Raw genomic sequence first — 19,219 nt, forward strand, 5'->3', positions numbered from 1 at the left:
GAAAGCACTGAAATCAGAGGGTGTGTATAACAGCCAGGAAACCTTCATTTTCAAAAATGATTAAATCAGGAGCAACTCCCGCATTTCTCTCATGACAGGTTTTTAACCACTTTAAGACCAAGCCTTTTCGGACACTTCCTTTACATGTTAAAATCAGTATTTTTTGCAAGAAAAATTACTAAGAACCACAAAACACTGAATATTTTTTAAAGCAGAAGCTCTAGAGAATAAAATGGTGGGTGTCGCAATTTTTATATGTCACATGGTATTTGTGCAGTGGTTTTTCAAACACAATTTTTAAAAAAAAAACAAACATTTTAATCACTTGCCCTCCTGAGGAGGCCATGTTTTCCGTAACGGCGCCACGTTACTTTGACAATTGCACAGTCATGCAATGCTGCAACCAAATGAAAATTTACATCCTTTTTTTTCCCCTCACGAATTGAGCTTTCTTTTGGTGGTATTTGATCGCCTGTGTGGTTATTTTTTGAGTAAAAAAAAAAAAAGCACCAACATTGTACTAATGGCACTGGGCAAGAAAGGGTTAACATGAGGGCGATCAAAGGGTTAACTGTGTGACGTTTTACTGGAGTCTGTGTGCTTCACTGTAAGCACACTGCTTTGCAAAGCAGTGTGCACGAGCTGACAGGGAGGAGAACGGTTTTGTTTACAAACAGTTCTCCTCCCCTTTGGAGATGTCGGGCAATCAGTGGGCGTCGGTGAGTAATCACTAGTCGGGACCCGGTGATTGATGGCCATGAATAGCAGTGTGGGTAGGGCGCGTGCAGGCCCCCTACCCGGAAATGCAATATCACGTACATATACACGTAATTCTGCACACCCTTGCCACCCTGTAGCAGTATTTCTGCTATAGGGCGATCGGGAAGTGGTTAATGCACAAAAATACTGCACAATAGAATATCCAATTGCTTGGTAAAATATAAAAGATGTTACGCTGAATAAATAGATACCAACCAATTTAAAAATGCAAATGTCAGTGCTACGGCAACAAATTGTAGGTAAAACTTTAAAGGCCCTTACAGGTTACCACTATGGCTGTAAACAGGAGGTCTGATGCTAGCATTTCTGCCCTCAATCTAATGTTCATGATTATAATTCACATACGTGGGACGATCACTGTTTGCATGTGTGCAGGACCGACGAGCAAGCATGGGGGACAGGGCGCTTTGAATTTTTATAACATTTTTATTTTATTTATTTTTTATAATGACACTTTAATTTTTTTCTTTATCACTTTTATAGTGATCACAGGAAATATAAATATCTCCTATGATAGCAATAGGCAGTGACAGGTACTCTTTACTGAGAGATCTGGGGTCTATTAGCTCGCTAAGATCGGTGTGATCAGATGCGATCCCAGTTTAAAAATGGTGCTGTTTACATCTGGTGAAACTAGAAGTGATGAATACTCATTGCTTCTGGTTTCTGAGACCATAGAGATGATTGGAGCTGTTCCAGTCTCTGATCAGCAAATTTTGGTCAGACGGTGGAACTGCCAACTGAAAGCTCGGGTCTCCCACTGGCACAGCAGAGCCAGAAAGAACCGCAGGGGCAGGGGTGGGGTTGCTTTTGCAAAAATCCAACTGTCGGCTGAAAAAAAATATAAAAACACCGGGATGATGCCTGCAGCTGTAGGCATCATCCCGGTATAACCACTTGAAGTCCAGCGATGTACCAGTATGTTGCTGGCTGTCTAGTGGTTATAATGGCATAGACACAGACAACACATGATTCTTAGTACCTAGTTTGTATATTGTCAGCTCCCTCAAATATAGAAGCCTATAGAAAAAATAAGTTATATAGAGACATATAGAAAAGCTTGTGTTTCAAAAAATTTGTTCTAGATTTGTTTTAGATGTCAAATGATGTGACAAAATGTCATGTATATTGAGACAAAGGTTTTGTTAAAAGACATACAAGACTACTCCACACACAGAACAATCTCCCCATCTAGTGGCATAGTGAGAAATAAACACAAAAGCGCTTTGCACAATAGGCTACACAGAATGCAAATTAACAGGTGCTCAAATAGTTTTACCATAACCAGTAGGCACGCAAATAGTTTTACCATAACCAAATGCTCTAGCAAACATCTTTTTCTAATGAAAAAGCAACATTTCCTGCAGCTGACAGGGCCTCCTGTCTTCAAACAAACATAAAAATGTTTACAGCAGCATCACAAACATATGAAGGTCTTTTCTGTCAGCAATGCATAAATACCTGTAATAAATAAATAACATAGTTGACTTTCACAAGTTTAATGTGTATAGGATGGGGTATATACAGTGAAGGAAATAAGTATTTGATCCCCAGCTGATTTGGAATGTTTGCCCACTCAAAGAAATGATCAGTCTAAAAATCAAATTATAGGTGTATTGTAACACTGAGAGACATGCATTTCTTTTGAATTTTTTGTTGCTATTCTGTCTAAACAAATTATGCGCCGATTTGCATGTTCATAAAGGAAATAAGTATTTGATTCCCTTCACAAAACATGGCTTAGTACTGGGTGGCAAATCCCTTGTTGGCAATCACAGAAGTTTGCACACATCTCAGGAGGGATTTTGTCCCACTCCTCTTGGCAGATCCTTTCCAAGTCATTAAGGTTTGGTGGCTGACGTTTGGCAACTCAAACTTTCAGCTCCCTCCACAGATTTTCAATCGGATTAAGGTCTGGAGACTGGCTAGGCCACTCCAGGACCTTAATGTACTTCTTCATGATCTGCTCCTTTGTTGCCTTGGCCCTGTGTTTTGTGTCATTGTCATGCTGGAACACCCATCCACAACCCAATATCAATGCCCTGGCTGAGGGAAGAAGGTTCTCGCCCAAGATTTGACGGTACATTGCCCCGTCCATCGTCCCTTTGAAGCGGTGCAGTTGTCCTGACCACTTAGCAGAAAAACACCCCCAAAGCAGAATGTTTCCACCACCATGTTTGACAGTTGGGATGGTGTTCTTGGGGTCATTGGCATCGGCTCAACTCGCTGTGTTTGGAGGAGGAATGCTGAATAAGAACTCCATTTTGGTCTCATCTGACCACAACACTTTCAACCAGTCCTCATCATTCAGATGTTCCATGGCAAACTTCAGACGGGCCTGGACATGTGCTTTCTTGAGCAGAGGGACCTTGAGGGTACTGCAGGATTTCAATCCTTGTCGGCGCAGTGCGTTACCAATTGTTTTCTTGGTGACTGTGGTTCCAGCTGCCTGGAGATCATTGACAAGATCTTCACGTGTAGTTCTGGGATGACACTCCACGAGTTGAGATCTTGCATGGTGCACAAGACCTAGGAAGACTGACAGTTTTGGCTTTCTTCCATTTGCAAATGATTGCACCAACTGTTGTCACCTTCTCACCAAGCTGCACGGCGATAGTTTGGTAGCCCAGTCCAGCCTTGTGTAGGTCTACAATCTTGTCCCTGACATCCTTGGACAGCTTTTTGGTTTTTGCCATGGTGGAGAGTTTGGAATCTGATTGTTCCTGTGAACAGGTGTCTTTTATACAGGTAACAAAATGAGATTAGAAACTCCCTTTAAGAGACAGCTTCTAATCTCAGCTTGTTACCTGTATGAAAGACACCTGGTAGCCAGAAATCCTGCTGAATGATAGGGGATGAAATACTTATTTCCCTCATGAACATGCAAATCAGTGCATAATTTGATAGACGTGCATTTCTTTTGAATGATTTGTTGCCATTCTGTCTCTCAGTGCTACAATACACCTACCATTCAATTTTTAGACTGATTATTACTTTGTGAGTGGGCAAACATTCAATATCAGCAGGGGATCAAATACGTATTTCCTTCACTGTAACAGAATGCCAATTTGTGAGCTAAACTCAAACATTGGTCTGTAATATTGGCCTAATGTTTTCATTTTTGTTTTCAGTTTTTAAATTTTAAAATGCAAAATGTCAAGCATTTGGTAGGATGGGGGTTTGCAAAAGGTTATGCAGGAGATGATTACACAACATATTTACAACGCTGTGGCTTACATTTAGTCTCCATAAAAATAAAAGCATATGATTGAGCACTATGAGGATATACAGATGTGGGTATTCTCATTGCTCATGATGTGCGTACTTAAGGGACTCTCATACAAATCAGGTCATACACAAATGGTCCTCCTGTTGAAATTAAACCGAGAGTGAATGGTCAGCTTAAATAGGTTGTATACATCATCTCCTGCGTAACCTGTTGCAAACAGTATGTGGGAAGAATCAAGTGAGGCTTATGGGAACATATTAGGGATCACCTCTAACATTAGAACAAAAAAGCAAACAAACCCCCCAGGATCCAATCTTATTTAGTTTCCGTTTACTCTATTGTGATGCAACTGACAGTACAATCACGTGGTGTGACTTTTATGCGGCTTTCCATATTCTATGGAGCCAATTCACACTGTAAATCACACCAAAAGTAGTGCAGGAATCTTTTCCAAAATAGCAAATTTCTGAACAATGAGCACCATTGAAAAAACAATGAGATTCCCCTTGTCATACTAATGTTGCATTAGTGTGAACCTGCCCTTATCTCTTGCTTACCAGCTCACAGTAGATATACTGCGAATGGGTGGCACAGCCAAGCACGATGACGTATTCTTATGTCACAGGTACTTCCTGGTTTGGCAGCACGCATCCCCTACTGACCCCATGCTGTGATTGGACACAGCATGCGTTTGTCAGCAGGATACAGCTAATGGGAAATTAAAATTAATTGCTGCCAGTAACTCCACTTTTGTTGAGAAAAAAAAAATCCCTTGTGTGATCAAGGAATATTGCATGGATTTTAACAAACTTCGTTCCAGAGTCCTACCTACTCTGGGTAGGAACAGATCTGCTCTATAGGAACAGTTATTTGTTTAAGTCGAATAGCAGAGTGAATCTGAATGGGAGTGACTTTTATTATAGTCAACTGCAGTGTTCTAATGAAGAAAGCGGAGTCAGCATCCCTTCAGAAGTAATTAATCCTTTGGGAGTATCTGAACAAAATTATATTTTCATAGCAGAGGAGGTCTAAAATCTGATTTGTATCTTAGTGTAGACTTGTGGGAAAATCAGTTAAATTCACAAAAGCAGAAAATGACATTTCTGGGGAAGTTCTGTACACCAACTGTGTACAGAAGGCCTCCAAGTTGCCACACTGCATTGCTTTTCCAGAAAATGACAACTGTTGCAGAGTGAAGAGGAAAGGTCATTTTTAACATTAAAGCAAAGCTCCACCCAAAAAAGGGGAAGTTCCGTTTTAAGGCCTCCTCCTCCGTCCTGGTAAGGAATTAGTACTTTTGGGGAGTGGGATTTAGACAGGTTCCCATTCCCACCTCCGTTCTGACCACCTAGGTAATCGGAAGCAGAAGTTATGTTATTTTTTTCTGAAAAACGTTGAGTTACTCTTTAAGGGAACCTTGGATGTATTGCGCAAAATCTTTCTTAATCACTTCAAGTCTGGACATTTTCACCCCCTTCCAGCCCAGGCCAAATTTTCAGCTTTCATCCCTGTCACACTTTGACAATTAGTCATGCAACACTGTACCCATATAACATTGTTATCATTTGTTTGCAACAAAAGATAGAGCTTTTATTTGATTACCACTGGGGGTTTTTTTGCTATATAAATGAAAACAAATACCAAAAATGTTGGAAAAAAAAAAATTACAAAAAACATTTTTTGCTTAGTTTTTGTTATAAAATTTTGCAAATAAATCTTTCATAAATTTAGGCCACAATGTATTCTACTTTTTTGGGGTAAAAATAACCCAAAACAGTATATAAAATGAGGTCTACAAACTATGTTGGCATGGTTGTTAGACGGGATGTCTGAGTATTTCAGAAACTGCTGGTCTACTGGGATATTCATGCACAACCATCTCTAGGGTTTACAGAGAATGGTCCAAAAAAGAGAAAATATGCAGTGAGCAGCAGTTGTGCGGACGAAAATGTCTTGCTGATGTCAGATTCAGCGGAAAATGGGGAAACTGGTTGCTGTGATATTCAGATGGTAGGATCAGCATTTGGCATAAACATGAAAGCATGGATCCATCCTGCCTTTTATCAACGGTTCAGGCTGGTGGTGGTAAAGTGGTGTGGGGGATATTTTCTTGGCGTTAGCAAGGTGTGCCTAATAAAGTGGCTAGTGTGTGTGTATATATGGCATGGCAGTGATCAGGAGATTGGTATAAGGTAAGGCAGTGATCAGGACGCTGGTATGGGTTATAGCCTTGATCAGGACACTGGAATGGGGTATGGTGGTGATCAGAAAGTTGGTATGGCGTAATCAAGATGCCGATATGGGTTATGGTGGTGAACAAGATGCTGGTATGGCATATGGGGGAATCAGAACACTTATATGGGGTATAGCGATGATCAGGGCGCTGGTATGGCGATGATCAGGGCGCTGGTTTGAGGTATGGTGGTGATCAGGACATTGGTATAGATGATGGCTGTGTTTTTGTGAGCACTGGGACAAGTGACAGGTGCTGGCTGCATTATTTACAAAGGACTATACTGGGGCATGATCAGGAACTCTGGTGCAGGCTGGCAATGCGGTGAGTGTACAAGCAGCCTAGCAGGTGGCTGTACATGTACAGGCTGCAGCACCACTTTCCTCTGCTCTCACAGTGATAGAGAGAGCCAATGCTTGCTTTCATTCTCTATTGTTTACTATGTGATTGGACACAGCAATCACATGGTAAAAATACCATGTGATCACCCAGACACAGCCGTAATGTGATCAGCAATGTCTGGGTGACACTGATCACCGGGCTCCCGGGTTAGCGTTCTGTAAGCTGTGCAGGAGCTGCTGGTGCGGGCTGACTTACAGGCACATAAGCCCACATTGACACTGCTTCCCGTCCATCTAAAGTAAAAATGGGTGGATGCACTGGTTAAGAACCATTATTACTAGATCACCAAGAAAGTGTCTACTTAAAAAGAACAAATCTACTTCAGATTGAGTGCCTGCAACCCAAGGAGTTATTTTTGGGTAGCCCAATCTTCATATGCATTAAATAGGTTAAAGTGTAGCTTCAGTTTTACTAAGGGAAAATACTATCTCTGCCTGCTGAAATATATTCATTGCAAAGATTTTGGAAATTACAGATTTCTACAATTCTCTCATCTTAAAAACAGGTTTGTCTATCCATGAGTTTCATATGGATTAGAAATAGTGAGGCATGCCTTCCTTAAAACCACTTTTAACAGTCTTAGTGTAACAATATGACAATGAGCATCATCTTCTTCCCTTTAGCAGTAGAGGAGTCTTACACAGTAAATTCAACTCCAATTGCAGAGAATGCCTGAAATCTGACTTACAACTTTGTGCAGACTTTGTCAGCCATTCCATCAAGCAGGAATTACGGGTTCTAGGTTGACTTACTGCAAGAAAGTTCATTCTAAATTGCTTTGGCAGTTTTAGATAATAACTTCAGTTTTACATTTGTAATGTGAATGTAATTTTTTGAAATATTCCAAAATGGCTTGTGCAAAAATTACATGTTTAATATTTAACAAAATGTTAGCCTGCATTATAAAAACTTAACTTTTACTAAATTTTATGTTGCAAATACACCCCATACAACCTGCTTGAGATCATTTTCATTCAACTGCTGCTGTACCTCATTTGGCTGGACGTGCTTACCTGTAAGCTTGACCAAGGCTTTTATATGCTTCAATAAAGTTTGATTTCTGCTTCAAGGCTTCTTTAAATGACTCAATAGCTTCCTGAATATAGAATGATTGAGAGGAAAAAAAAAATGACATTTAAAAACGTCCAAAGCAATTAAAGCAGAGTGGAAGCTGTTCATGGCAAAGGGTGAAGGAGAGGAAGGAGCAACAGATGCCCCTGGAACATTGGAATACACTAAAAAGGCAGAAGAATACCTGAATATACCATTTCTCTTGATCTGCAAAGTTGTGGTGTAGGGTAGGGTAGGGTAGGACTTACACAAAGTGCTTATGTGTTTAGTAAGGGGGAAAAGGACTTCAGCATATTTATGGAATGTTAGGTGGCATTTACAGTACGACAGTGGGAAAAGTGTTTAGCACAACATACCACAGAAAAATATTATGGTGAATGAGGAGCACAGAATGCCAGAGTGAATTACAAAAGGGGTGACAAGGATGACGTCAGAAGATACAAAGCACAAGAAATAAGAAAGTGTGTAAAGCTGAATTTAGCAGATGGTGCAGAGGAGAGAAGTCTGAGTAGGATGCAGTATGATTAGGTGCAAAGATGATCAAGTGTAGTGTGAACAATGGGGGTGCCAAAGAACATAGAGGTTGATTTAATAGAACTGGAGAGTGCAAATCTGGTGCCACCAATCCGCTTATAACTTCAGCTTGTTCAGTTAAACTTTGAAAAAAATAAATAAAAAACACACTGAAAGCTGATTGGTTTCCTATGCAAAGCTGCACAAGATTTTGCACCATGCAGTTTTAGTAGTTCTGTTGATACAGTTTTTGGGGAACATAGGGTGAAAGTAAAGAGTGAAATGCAAACAGTGTAGGGAAAGCTTTCAAACAATACAATGCAGACAGTGTGGAATGAGCTGTAACAGAGGCTAGTGCAAAACTGAAGGCAGAAGTGCAACTCCAGTGCGTAGTTGTTGGTGAGTGTGTTGCAACATACACAATACTGAGAGAACAAGGTATAGCTGGACACAAACCATGAGAATAAAAAGAATGTCACTACCAGGGGTGTGGGCTGTAAGACATTGATTCAGATTGTATCCCATTTGTTTCCTATTAGAGCAAAATAAGCCACTCTTTATAAGGTTTTTTTTTTTTGCATTTCACCTGGAAAAACTGAATTTAGGATACTGGGTTTTTAATGCAGTTTTTCATTTTTAAATTAGATGGCAGATAGATAAGACTACATTTGTTACAAGTGGCCAAAGTAAAGTAGTGTAGAGTAGAGGTAAGTACATATATTTGTGCACTAAACTAATAGTTTTTGGTGGATAGCAGCTCTCTATATATATTTTTTACCAGAGGAGATAGATCTGTATACAAATTAAGCCCGGTACACATGGCTAGTTTTTTTTTGTTCAACCCAGTGGTCTGAAGGCAAAAAAACACCCTCAAAAAAGAAAGAAAAACAAAAAAAAACAAAAAAAAAAAAAACTGACAGATCGCCATACCAACACAAGCAATGTTGGTGCAGCGATCTCCAATGCTCTGCCTTTGTATTGCACACTGATCAGCGTGAATAGGGATAAAGGTGATTCTTACTATATCCTACATCATGACAAAATATTATAATGAAATAACAGTAATAAGTGTTCAATTAAGTTAATTAAAAAAAAAAAAAATATATAGCTGCATTTGGCACGTTGGTCCACTGCACCATTGAGCGTGCGAAGTATTAATGCACCATTGATACTCATAAAATGTTGCAGACTGGTCCCCTATACATCGTAAGTGTTGTAAACTGATAAGCAATGCAGGGTGTAGCATGTACTAAAGAAGCCCTATAAAAATGAGAACTGTAATCAACGTAACCAGAGAATCTGATGGGCAGGGCATAGGTGCTCTCATACAGCTATATTTTCGCTAATATATGATTTGGAGCTCTCATCTGCAAGGTTATTTCAGGTTTAAAGCCGTGAAATTCCTAAACAAGCCCTTGAAGCCATTGGCTTCAAGTGCTTAATCAGATGCTGGTTTTCCAGCCTGTCCCTTTGACAAAAGCCGGTCGTTAGCCTGACTTCTGACAGACAGGCGACCAACAGATTACTTGCACCAAGATTACCTTCAGCAGCCCTCTGTGGAAAAACGTCAAGCCCTTGTACAAAACAGCAATTGGTTGGTTCGGATTCAGTTCTAGGGAGCGCTGAAAATCCTCATGAGCTGCAATGTAATCCTGTCAAAAAAAAAAAAAAAAAAAAAGTTGTTATTCATTTCAGAAAAGTGTTAGTGAATAGCTGTAGTGTGATTGTGGAGTGATCTTCAAGTGCGGTGACATAACTTCCAGTCTGATGACAAGTTCTTTTTTGTTTAATATGCTCAAGCAAAATATTACTCAATAGGCAGCACATGTGTACAGTAAAATAAAAGTGGGATATAATGGGGAATATTTTAACACAGCAAAAAGGTTAAGAGGGTGCTCAACACTTTTGATGTCACTGCACATCTCCTCTGACAACTGGCAGGTCTATAACAAAACTCTGCTGGGTTCTAGTTTAAAGGGTAACTTCACTTTCATGGGAAAAAGTGAAAAAAAAAAATTTGCATATAAAACTACAACACAAGTCATATTGTAATTGAATGTTATTAAAAATGACTGTTCCTTTTTAATCTGTGGTGCTGTAATTCTCTGTAAAATGCAATGCAATATGGCTACCTCATGGTGTTCTGTATACAGAACGCCCCCCCCCCAGAAACATAATTTCCTATGATCGACTCACTGAAGTCCGCACAAAGAAAAAAAAAAATCAGATTTCTGGCATCCCCTGCAACAAAAATGTCTTTTTAGGTACTGCGAATAGGAAATCACTTCTGAAGCGATGCAAACCCTGTAATTTTCCTCATTAGATCCCTGCAAGTGCAGCAGCTGATTGATAATTATGAAACCACTCCCATTAGATTCACTTTCCACATGGACACAAACAGCTCGCTATTCAGAATAACAAAGGTTGGAATCTGCAAAAAAAAAGGAAGGAAATGCAATCTCATCTGTAAGAACATTGACAGACACAAAAAACTGGAAAGCATTTAATCTCAATGTAGTTAAGATTTAGGGGTGGACATGACATATACAGAATAAAATATTTTTTTTAGCTCACCTCAGATATAAAATGAAGTGTTCCTCTATGCCTATATAACCGCGCTGATGGCTGTAGCTGGATTGCTCTGGTCAGGTCACTCAGTGCCTCACTAATCCTTCCCAGGGGAGACAATATCTTTTGGGGAGAAAGGGAAAAGGCAAAAAAGTTATGGTAGGTAGTGTTATCAGCAGTTAAAAAAAAAACACAAAAAAAAAAAAAAAAAAAACACGTAACAGGTCAATTTTCTTTTTTTCTCCATTTTCATGTATTCTTTTATCAGATTAGAAAAATTTTGGAGGTTGCAAGCAGGTGAAAAAATAAATAAAATTTACAATCTAGCAGCATAATTTACTAGTGGTGCACCAAAATGAAAATTTTGGACAGAAAACGAAAATTCAGCATGCACTTGGTCGAAAACTGAAAGGGACAGTTTAAAAAAAAAAAAAAGGTATATAAATATATATACATACTATATATACATATATATATATATATATATACATATACATAATATATATATATACTGGGGATTGAAATTTGCTAAAATTTTGCTAAAAAATTTTGCTAAAAATCAGCTAAAAATTTGTATTAATGTGCATAAAGAAGCCAAGGAAAGATGGAAAAATCTCCAAAAAGGTATCAAATTACAGATTAGACATTCTTATAATATGTCAACAAAAGTTAGATTTTATTTCCATCATTTACACTTTCAAAATAACAGAAAACAAAAAAATGGCGTCTGCAAAAGTTTGGGCACCCTGCAGAGTTAATATCTTGTACTGCCCCCTTTGGCAAGTATCACAGCTTGTAAACGCTTTTTGTAGCCAGCCAAGAGTCTATCAATTCTTGTTTGAGGTATCTTTGCCCATTCTTCCTTACAAAAGTCTTCCAGTTCTTTGAGATTTCTGGGCTGTCTGTCACGCACTGCTCTTTTAATGTCTATCCATAGATTTTCAATTAGGTTGAGGTCAGGAGATTGTGAAGGCCATGGCAAAACCTTCAGTTTACGCCTCTTGATGTAATCCCCCGTGGATTTCGAGGTGTGTTTAGGATCACTATCCATTTGTAGAAGCCATCCTCTCTTTAACTTCAGCTTTTTCACAGATGGCATCAAGTTACCATCCAAAATTTGCTGAAATTTTATTGAATCCATTTTTCCTTCTACTCGTGAGATGTTCCCTGTGCCACTGGCTGCAACACAACCCCAAAGCATGATTGATCCAACCCCATGCTTAACAGTTGGACAGAGGTTCTTTTCATTAAATTCTGTGCCCCTGCTTCTCCAAACGTACCTTTGCTCATTCCGGCCAAAAAGTTCAATTTTAACCTCATCGGTCCACAGAACTTGTTTCCAAAATGCATCAGGCTTGTCTATATGTTCATTTGCAAAGTTCAAACGATGATTTTTGTGGTGAGGACGTAGAAGAGGTTTTCTTCTGATGACTCTTCCATGAAGACCATATTTGTACAAGTATCTCTTTATAGTGGAATAGTGTACCACAACTCCAGTGTCTGCCAGATCTTTCTGGAGGGATCGTGCAGTCAAACGTGGGTTTTGAATTGTTTTTCTCACAATCCTGCAAGCTGTTCTGTCTGATATTTTTCTTGGTCTTCCAGATCTTGCTTTAACTTCCACTGTTCCTGATGACCGCCATTTCTTAATTACATTCCGAACAGAGGATACTGACATCTGAAAACGCTTTGCTATCTTCTTATAGCCTTCTCCAGCTTTGTGAGCGTCAACTATTTTCAGTTTTCTAGACAACTGCTTAGAAGAACCCATGGTGCTGATTGTTGGGGCAAGGTCAGAGGAGTCTGGGCATTTAAAACCTTTGAGATTGACATCACCTGGTCTTCCCAGACGATGATTGAGAACAATCCATGACACTGGCAGGTCTCAGCTTGGCAAAGGGGGCAGTGCATGCTATAAATTCTGCAGGGTGCTTAAACTTTTGCAGACGCCATTTTTTTGTTTTCTGTTATTTTGAAAGTGTAAATGATGGAAATAAAATCTAACTTTTGTTGACATATAAGAATGTCTAATCTGTAATTTGATGCCTTTTGGAGATTTTTCCATCTTTCCTTGGCTTCTTTATGCACATTAATACAAATTTTTAGCTGGGGTGCCCAAACTTTGATCCCCACTGTATCTTTAAAATTAACATTAATTTAAATGAATATGATTTTTAAAAACACAATCCAGTGACAACATAAAATAACTTATTGAGTGTAACACACAAAATGTGGACAGAAAATATAAATAAAATGTAAAATCTTAAATGCAGCTGGTTTTGCATTGAAGTCAATGGGACTTTTCGGTGCCCGATATATTGGTGCATCACTATATTTTTACACTGCTCCCTGTGAAAAAGGGCAAAAAGGTTACCTTCTTCTGGGACCTGTCACGTGTCCCAGAAGATTACGGGGAAGGACAACTTCGCGGTAGCGGGTACCTGTCATATTTGGGTACCCGCTTACACCCCCACCTCTGCTCCCTAAAAGGTCCGCAGTCTCTGGTCATCCCCTGTACCGTGTCCACAGTCCATTGGTTCAGAATATTTTTTTCCTGTTTTCCACCTCTAAAATCTAGGTGCGTCTTATGATCAAGTGTTTCTTATGGAGCGAAAAATACGGTAAACAGCAGCTCCAGAACACAGAAAATACTGTACATAAAACATGTGGATCATAAAAGAGCACTAATAAGCCCTGCATGTAATTAAGGAAGAAACAGGATGTTTATTTTTATAGTGGTCATAAAACTTGCTGTGATATTTAGAGTAAGTTAAACAGTATGTGCACCAACAAAACAGCAACAGTTCAAAACCATAATTCAAAATTTTCTTCCTCCTGGGTTTTTCAGGACTATTTGGAACAATTAAGTACTGTCTGTGATACTTTTTCTATTTGCATGAACATACAATTCTGCGGACAAGCTTTCGGGGAATGTCCCCTTCTAAGCAGTCTGCTTAGACCTGAAATAAAAAAAGTAAGGATTTCAAGTGCATTTATAAATCATATCAAAAAACACAAAAAGGTTTTCAGCAGTACTCACTTCTGCTCTTTGCTCAAATACTTCAGGATGATCAGGTTCCAAGCTGATAACCCGACTGAGTTCAAATAATGCCAATTCTGCATTTTTAATGTCCTAAAGAACACAAGAGAAAATATAAGTAGGTTTGTCTTTACTTTCAAACACAACAGCAATAATTTTGGCAAAAATACAATTGGCATTACAAATGCAGATTAATATAACTTTTTCACATTTTACACTGAATTATTCTTTATGCCATTTTCAAGCTTAAAATAGTCTCACAATAGCAGCACAGATTACACATGCAGATGTCTTTAAGATTTGTTAACATTAAAAAGTGTTACTAAACCCACAACAGTAAAATCAATCTGTATATGCAGTAAAGCATGCTTGTTATACTCCCTGTGGAACCTAGGGGGTTAATCCTCTGCATTGTATAAAAAGGCTCTTAATTCTCTATTCCTCCCCTTTTTCAAGCGACTACCTCTTATCTCCTGATAAGACAGACTGAACCGTAGGCATTTTGCACATGCTCCGTTTGGGGTGTATTGCTAGAGAGGTTTTTTTTATTTCTTGGGAGTGAGCATGTGATCAGCACAGGGCCAATCAGCACTGTCCAGACAGAGGTCAGGGGTTTTGCATCCTCCTAGAGCAGAATGAAAACTCCTCCTACAAGCTTTAGCTAGTGCTTGGCTGAACACTGATAGAATCCACAAGACTGCTATATACAGTTAGGTCCATATATATTTGGACACAGGCACAATTTTAGTTTTTTCAGGTATTTACCAAAACATATTCAAGCTACATTTATATAATAGATATGAAAAAATAGATATGGGCTGAAAGTGCACACTCTCAGGTTTAATTTGAGGGTATGGACATCCAAATTGGAGGAAGGGTTTAGGAATTACAGATCTTAAGAGTAGCTATCGCCGCTTTTTCAAGGGACCAAAAGTAATTGGACAGTTGAATATAAATCATAAATAAAAAAAACACGTTCATTTTTAATATATTTTATTGAAAATCCTTTACTGGCAATGACTGCCTGAAGTCTGGAACCCTTGAACATTATCAAAGACTGAGTTTCCTCCTTTCTGATGCTTTGCCAGGCTCTAACTGCAGCTGTCTTCAGTTTTTTGTTTGTGGGTCTTTCTGCCTTTAGTTTTGCCTTCAGCAAGTGAAATGTATGCTCAATTGGGTTGAAATCAGGTGATTGACAGAATATTCCACTTTTCCTTCAAAAGATCCTGGGTTGCTTTTGCAGTGTGTTTTGGATCATTGTCCATCTGTACTGTGAAGCGCTGTCCAATCAACTTTGCTGCATTTGGCTGAATCTGGACTGACAGTATCTCTAAACACTGCAGAATTCATCAGGCTGCTTCTGTCACATCAATAAACACCAATGACCCAGTGCCACTGGAAGCCATGCATGCCCATGCCATCACACTACCTCCACCATGTTTTACAGATGATGTTGTGTGCTTTGGATCATGAGCTGTTCCAAGCCTTTTTTCTGCCCATCATTCTGGTACAGATTAATCTTAGTTTCATCCGACCATAAAATGCTTTTCCAGAACTGGTTTGGCTTTTTAGATTTTTTTTGCAAAGTCTAATCTGGCTTATGTATGGTATGCACCTTGTGGCGAACCCTCTGTATTTGCTCGTGAAGTCTTCTCTTGATTGTAGACTTTGAAAATGATACGCACACCTCCTAGAGAGTGCCCCTTACTTGTCTGGATGTTGTGAATGGGTTTTTTCTTTACCATAGAGAGGATCCTGCAATCATCCACCGCTGTTGTCTTCTGTGGACGCCCATGCCTTTTTATGTTGCGGAGTTCACAAGTGCATTCTTTCCTCAGAATGTACAAAACTGTTGATTTGGCCACTGCCAATGTTGCTGCCATCTCTCTGATGGATTTGTTTCGTTTTTGAATCCTTACAATGGCTTGTTTCACTTGCTTGGCCAGCTCCTTTGAACACATGATGTAGGTTCACAGCAATAGATTCCAAATACCACACTTAGAATCAACTCCAGACCTTTTACCTGCTTAATTGATGAAGAACGAAGGAGTAGCCCACATCTGGCCATGAAACACCTTTTGAGTCAACTGTCCAATTACTTTTGGTCCCTTGAAAAAAGGGGGGATGGCTACTCTAAGATTTGTAATTCCTAAACCCTTCCTCCAATTTGGATGTACATACCCTCGAATTAAACCTGAGAGTGTGCACTTTCAGCCCATATCCATGATATAACTATAGCTTAAATATGTTTTGGTAAATACCTGAAAAATCTAAAATTGTGCCTGTGTCCTATTATATATGGACCCAACGTTACTGCTGATGAGAAAAGGTATTTAGAAGTTTATATTTACTAAAATAATTGCACTTCCATGTTGTGTGTACTGCGGGAGACCAGATATAGTGGATGCAGGGTCCTGGGTTTAGTAACACTTTAAGCAAACTAAAAAAACAAAACAAAAAACAAAACATAACTTACTGCTTAAAAAGTTAAGTTCACCTTTGTAAAAGAACAAAACGCACACATTTTTGTAGGAAAAAAAAAGTGCATTTTTCAATTTTCCCACAGGAGCCTGCAAAGCATTGCACCTGCAATAAGTGAATTGTGGGTGCAATGTCAGGCTCCTGTAAACGCTTTAAGCCTTTAAGCAAAGACTCCTTTTAATAGGATGCTCTCAAATCATCACTGGCAAAGCCAATCATTTCACGTATTTAGTTAAAAGGGGAGGCCTAGATATAGAATGTCTCATTGTGGGATGTCCCTTTAATCTCTGAGTTCTGAGAGAGTGCGTTTTCTTCTCTGGAAGAACAAAAAAAAATACAAAAAAAACCCAAAAAAAAACAAAAACACCTTTGCTTGGGAAATGTCCAGGACCAGACCCAAGTATTCCAGTAGAAGAGAAGGCTGGAGATCAGATTTTTGGAAATTGCTAACTGAACTAAAATCCTAGAGCAGCTGAATTGTCCTATGGGCATTTCCAGACAGCTGGAGGGTAGAGTAGTCCTTCAGGGCAAGGCCGTCCAGATTACTTGTTACCTGGATGCCCTGAGTTTTTAGAAGGGTAAGAAGAAGTGCTAGGACCTTTATAAATAGTCTGAGAGCTGAAGATAATCCAATAGGCAGCAACAGATTGTCTTTCACTGCAAAGTACAGAAAACGCTGATATGGATAAATGGGAATATGCAGCTAGGCATCTTGATGTCTAAGGATGCCAGGTGTTCCCCTTGTCTTAGGGAGACAATAACTGACCTTGCGGATTCCATGCGGAATTTTGGAATCAGAAGGTATTGGGTTAGAGCTTTTGGTTCCAGAATAAGATCAATAACCATTAGACGTATTTATAATGCCGCGCTCCTACTATAAATACTTAATAATGTATTTTATATCACTCATAAACATCAATAAACTAAATAAATTAATAAATATAATAAAAATCAATAAATTAATTAATGTGATATAGTGAATGAAAAATCAAATCATGGATATACTAAAATTGTGCCATTAGTGCTCAAACAATATTATCAATGCCATATTCCAATTTCATGATTAAATAAAGAGTCTTTTATATCTTTGTGCAAAGGTGCATACAAAAATGAACAGTCTTATATATCTTTGTGCAAAACGTGCAATGTGCAGGTGAACTCCTTAATCCCTCTTTCCAGGTGCCGTGTAGTCTCAATATGCGCTCACCTTAATATTTGCCCAAATAAATTTAGGCAAATAGACTTGTAGTCCTTCTAGGACTGGTGGGATAGTGCTCCTTTATGCAGTATTCCAGATGGATGTGCAGACCTGCTCAGATCCTCCTCCTATAATCTCCTCTTTATTCATCCACGTGGCCACTCATAGATAGATTTTTGAAAGGAGTATCAGTATCTCCTATTTCCCCTCCTGGGGACACATTCTTATATCCACCTTTCCTCAATGTTGAGTATATAGATCAGATGGAGAAAAAAAAGACCATGGTGTCTTATCCTTTTGAATGAGCGTATTTATTGCTACCAGATGCGGTGATACAAGCATATGAGGCACTTATCTTATGCAGATATGCAGAGCTGGTGATTCCCTCTGCCTCTCTGTCTGCCTCTGCTAGAGTCGCCGAGCCTCTCCGATGCAACGTCGTGACGTCAGAGCCCCTCCCCTACGCGTTGCGTCACAGGGTCACGTGACTTCATCAGGGGGAATTTGATTGGCTGATGAAGTCACGTGACCCTGTGACGCAACGCGTAGGGGAGGGGCTCTGACGTCACATCGGAGAGGCTCGGCGACTCTAGCAGAGGCAGACAGAGAGGCAGAGGGAATCACCAGCTCTGCATATCTGCATAAGATAAGTGCCTCATATGCTTGTATCACCGCATCTGGTAGCAATAAATACGCTTATTCAAAAGGATAAGACACCATGGTCTTTTTTTCTCCATCTGATCTATATACTCAACATTGAGGAAAGGTGGATATAAGAAGGAGGTGTCCCCAGGAGGGGAAATAGGAGATACTGATACTCCTTTCAAAAATCTATCTATGAGTGGCCACGTGGATGAATAAAGAGGAGATTATAGGAGGAGGATCTGAGCAGGTCTGCACATCCATCTGGAATACTGCATAAAGGAGCACTATCCCACCAGTCCTAGAAGGACTACAAGTCTATTTGCCTAAATTTATTTGGGCAAATATTAAGGTGAGCGCATATTGAGACTACACGGCACCTGGAAAGAGGGATTAAGGAGTTCACCTGCACATTGCACATTTTGCACAAAGATATATAAGACTGTTCATTTTTGTATGCACCTTTGCACAAAGATATAAAAGACTCTTTATTTAATCATGAAATTGGAATATGGCATTGATAATATTGTTTGAGCACTAATGGCACAATTTAGTATATCCATGATTTGATTTTTCATTCACTATATCACATTAATTTATTGATTTTTATTATATTTATTATTAATTTTTTTAGTTTATTGATGTTTATGAGTGATATAAAATACATTATTAAGTATTTATAGTAGGAGCGCGGCATTATAAATACGTCTAATCAATTTACATATACACAATTAAGTGAGTTTGTGAAAGTGCCAGCGCACCTAACACAACAGGTAGTTCACTACCACCTATTGCACATATTATACTGAACATCTGAGACATAGTGGCTCACAAGTATTCACTTTTTAATTGAAGATCAATAACCATGTTAGACTTGTGCACTATGAATAAGTTTTTGAATAGAATTCCTAGAACCTGTCTTGTAGGAGTACTGGCACAACTACTCCTTGGAATAAGAGCTGGTTTAGGACATTCTGAACGTACGGTCCTTGGGCAAATTTTTGTTTGAGAGAAGAAAACTGAGGTGGTAGGGTTTTGAACTCTATTTTGTACCCCTTTGAA

At 39.1% G+C, this 19,219-nt stretch overlaps 1 protein-coding gene across 3 annotated transcripts in view; it reads right to left on the minus strand.

Annotated features, from left to right (window-relative positions):
• TTC13 (tetratricopeptide repeat domain 13) overlaps nucleotides 1-19,219 on the minus strand; it is a 155,660-nt gene that overhangs the window by 79,972 nt on the left and 56,469 nt on the right. For all 3 annotated transcript variants that reach the window (XM_089654610.1, XM_089654609.1, XM_089654611.1), the window contains 4 exons: nucleotides 13,837-13,929; nucleotides 10,803-10,919; nucleotides 9,770-9,880; nucleotides 7,658-7,740 (listed from right to left, as the gene is read on the minus strand). In XM_089654610.1, coding sequence (XP_089510736.1) covers nucleotides 7,658-7,740; nucleotides 9,770-9,880; nucleotides 10,803-10,919; nucleotides 13,837-13,929 — 404 coding nt within the window. The remainder of the gene's footprint in view (nucleotides 1-7,657; nucleotides 7,741-9,769; nucleotides 9,881-10,802; nucleotides 10,920-13,836; nucleotides 13,930-19,219) is intronic.

Source organism: Staurois parvus, unplaced genomic scaffold, assembly GCF_062004578.1.
Source record: "Staurois parvus isolate SC_StPar_1 unplaced genomic scaffold, SC_StPar_1.0 ptg000780l, whole genome shotgun sequence".
In the NCBI taxonomy this organism is placed as follows: domain Eukaryota; kingdom Metazoa; phylum Chordata; class Amphibia; order Anura; family Ranidae; genus Staurois; species Staurois parvus.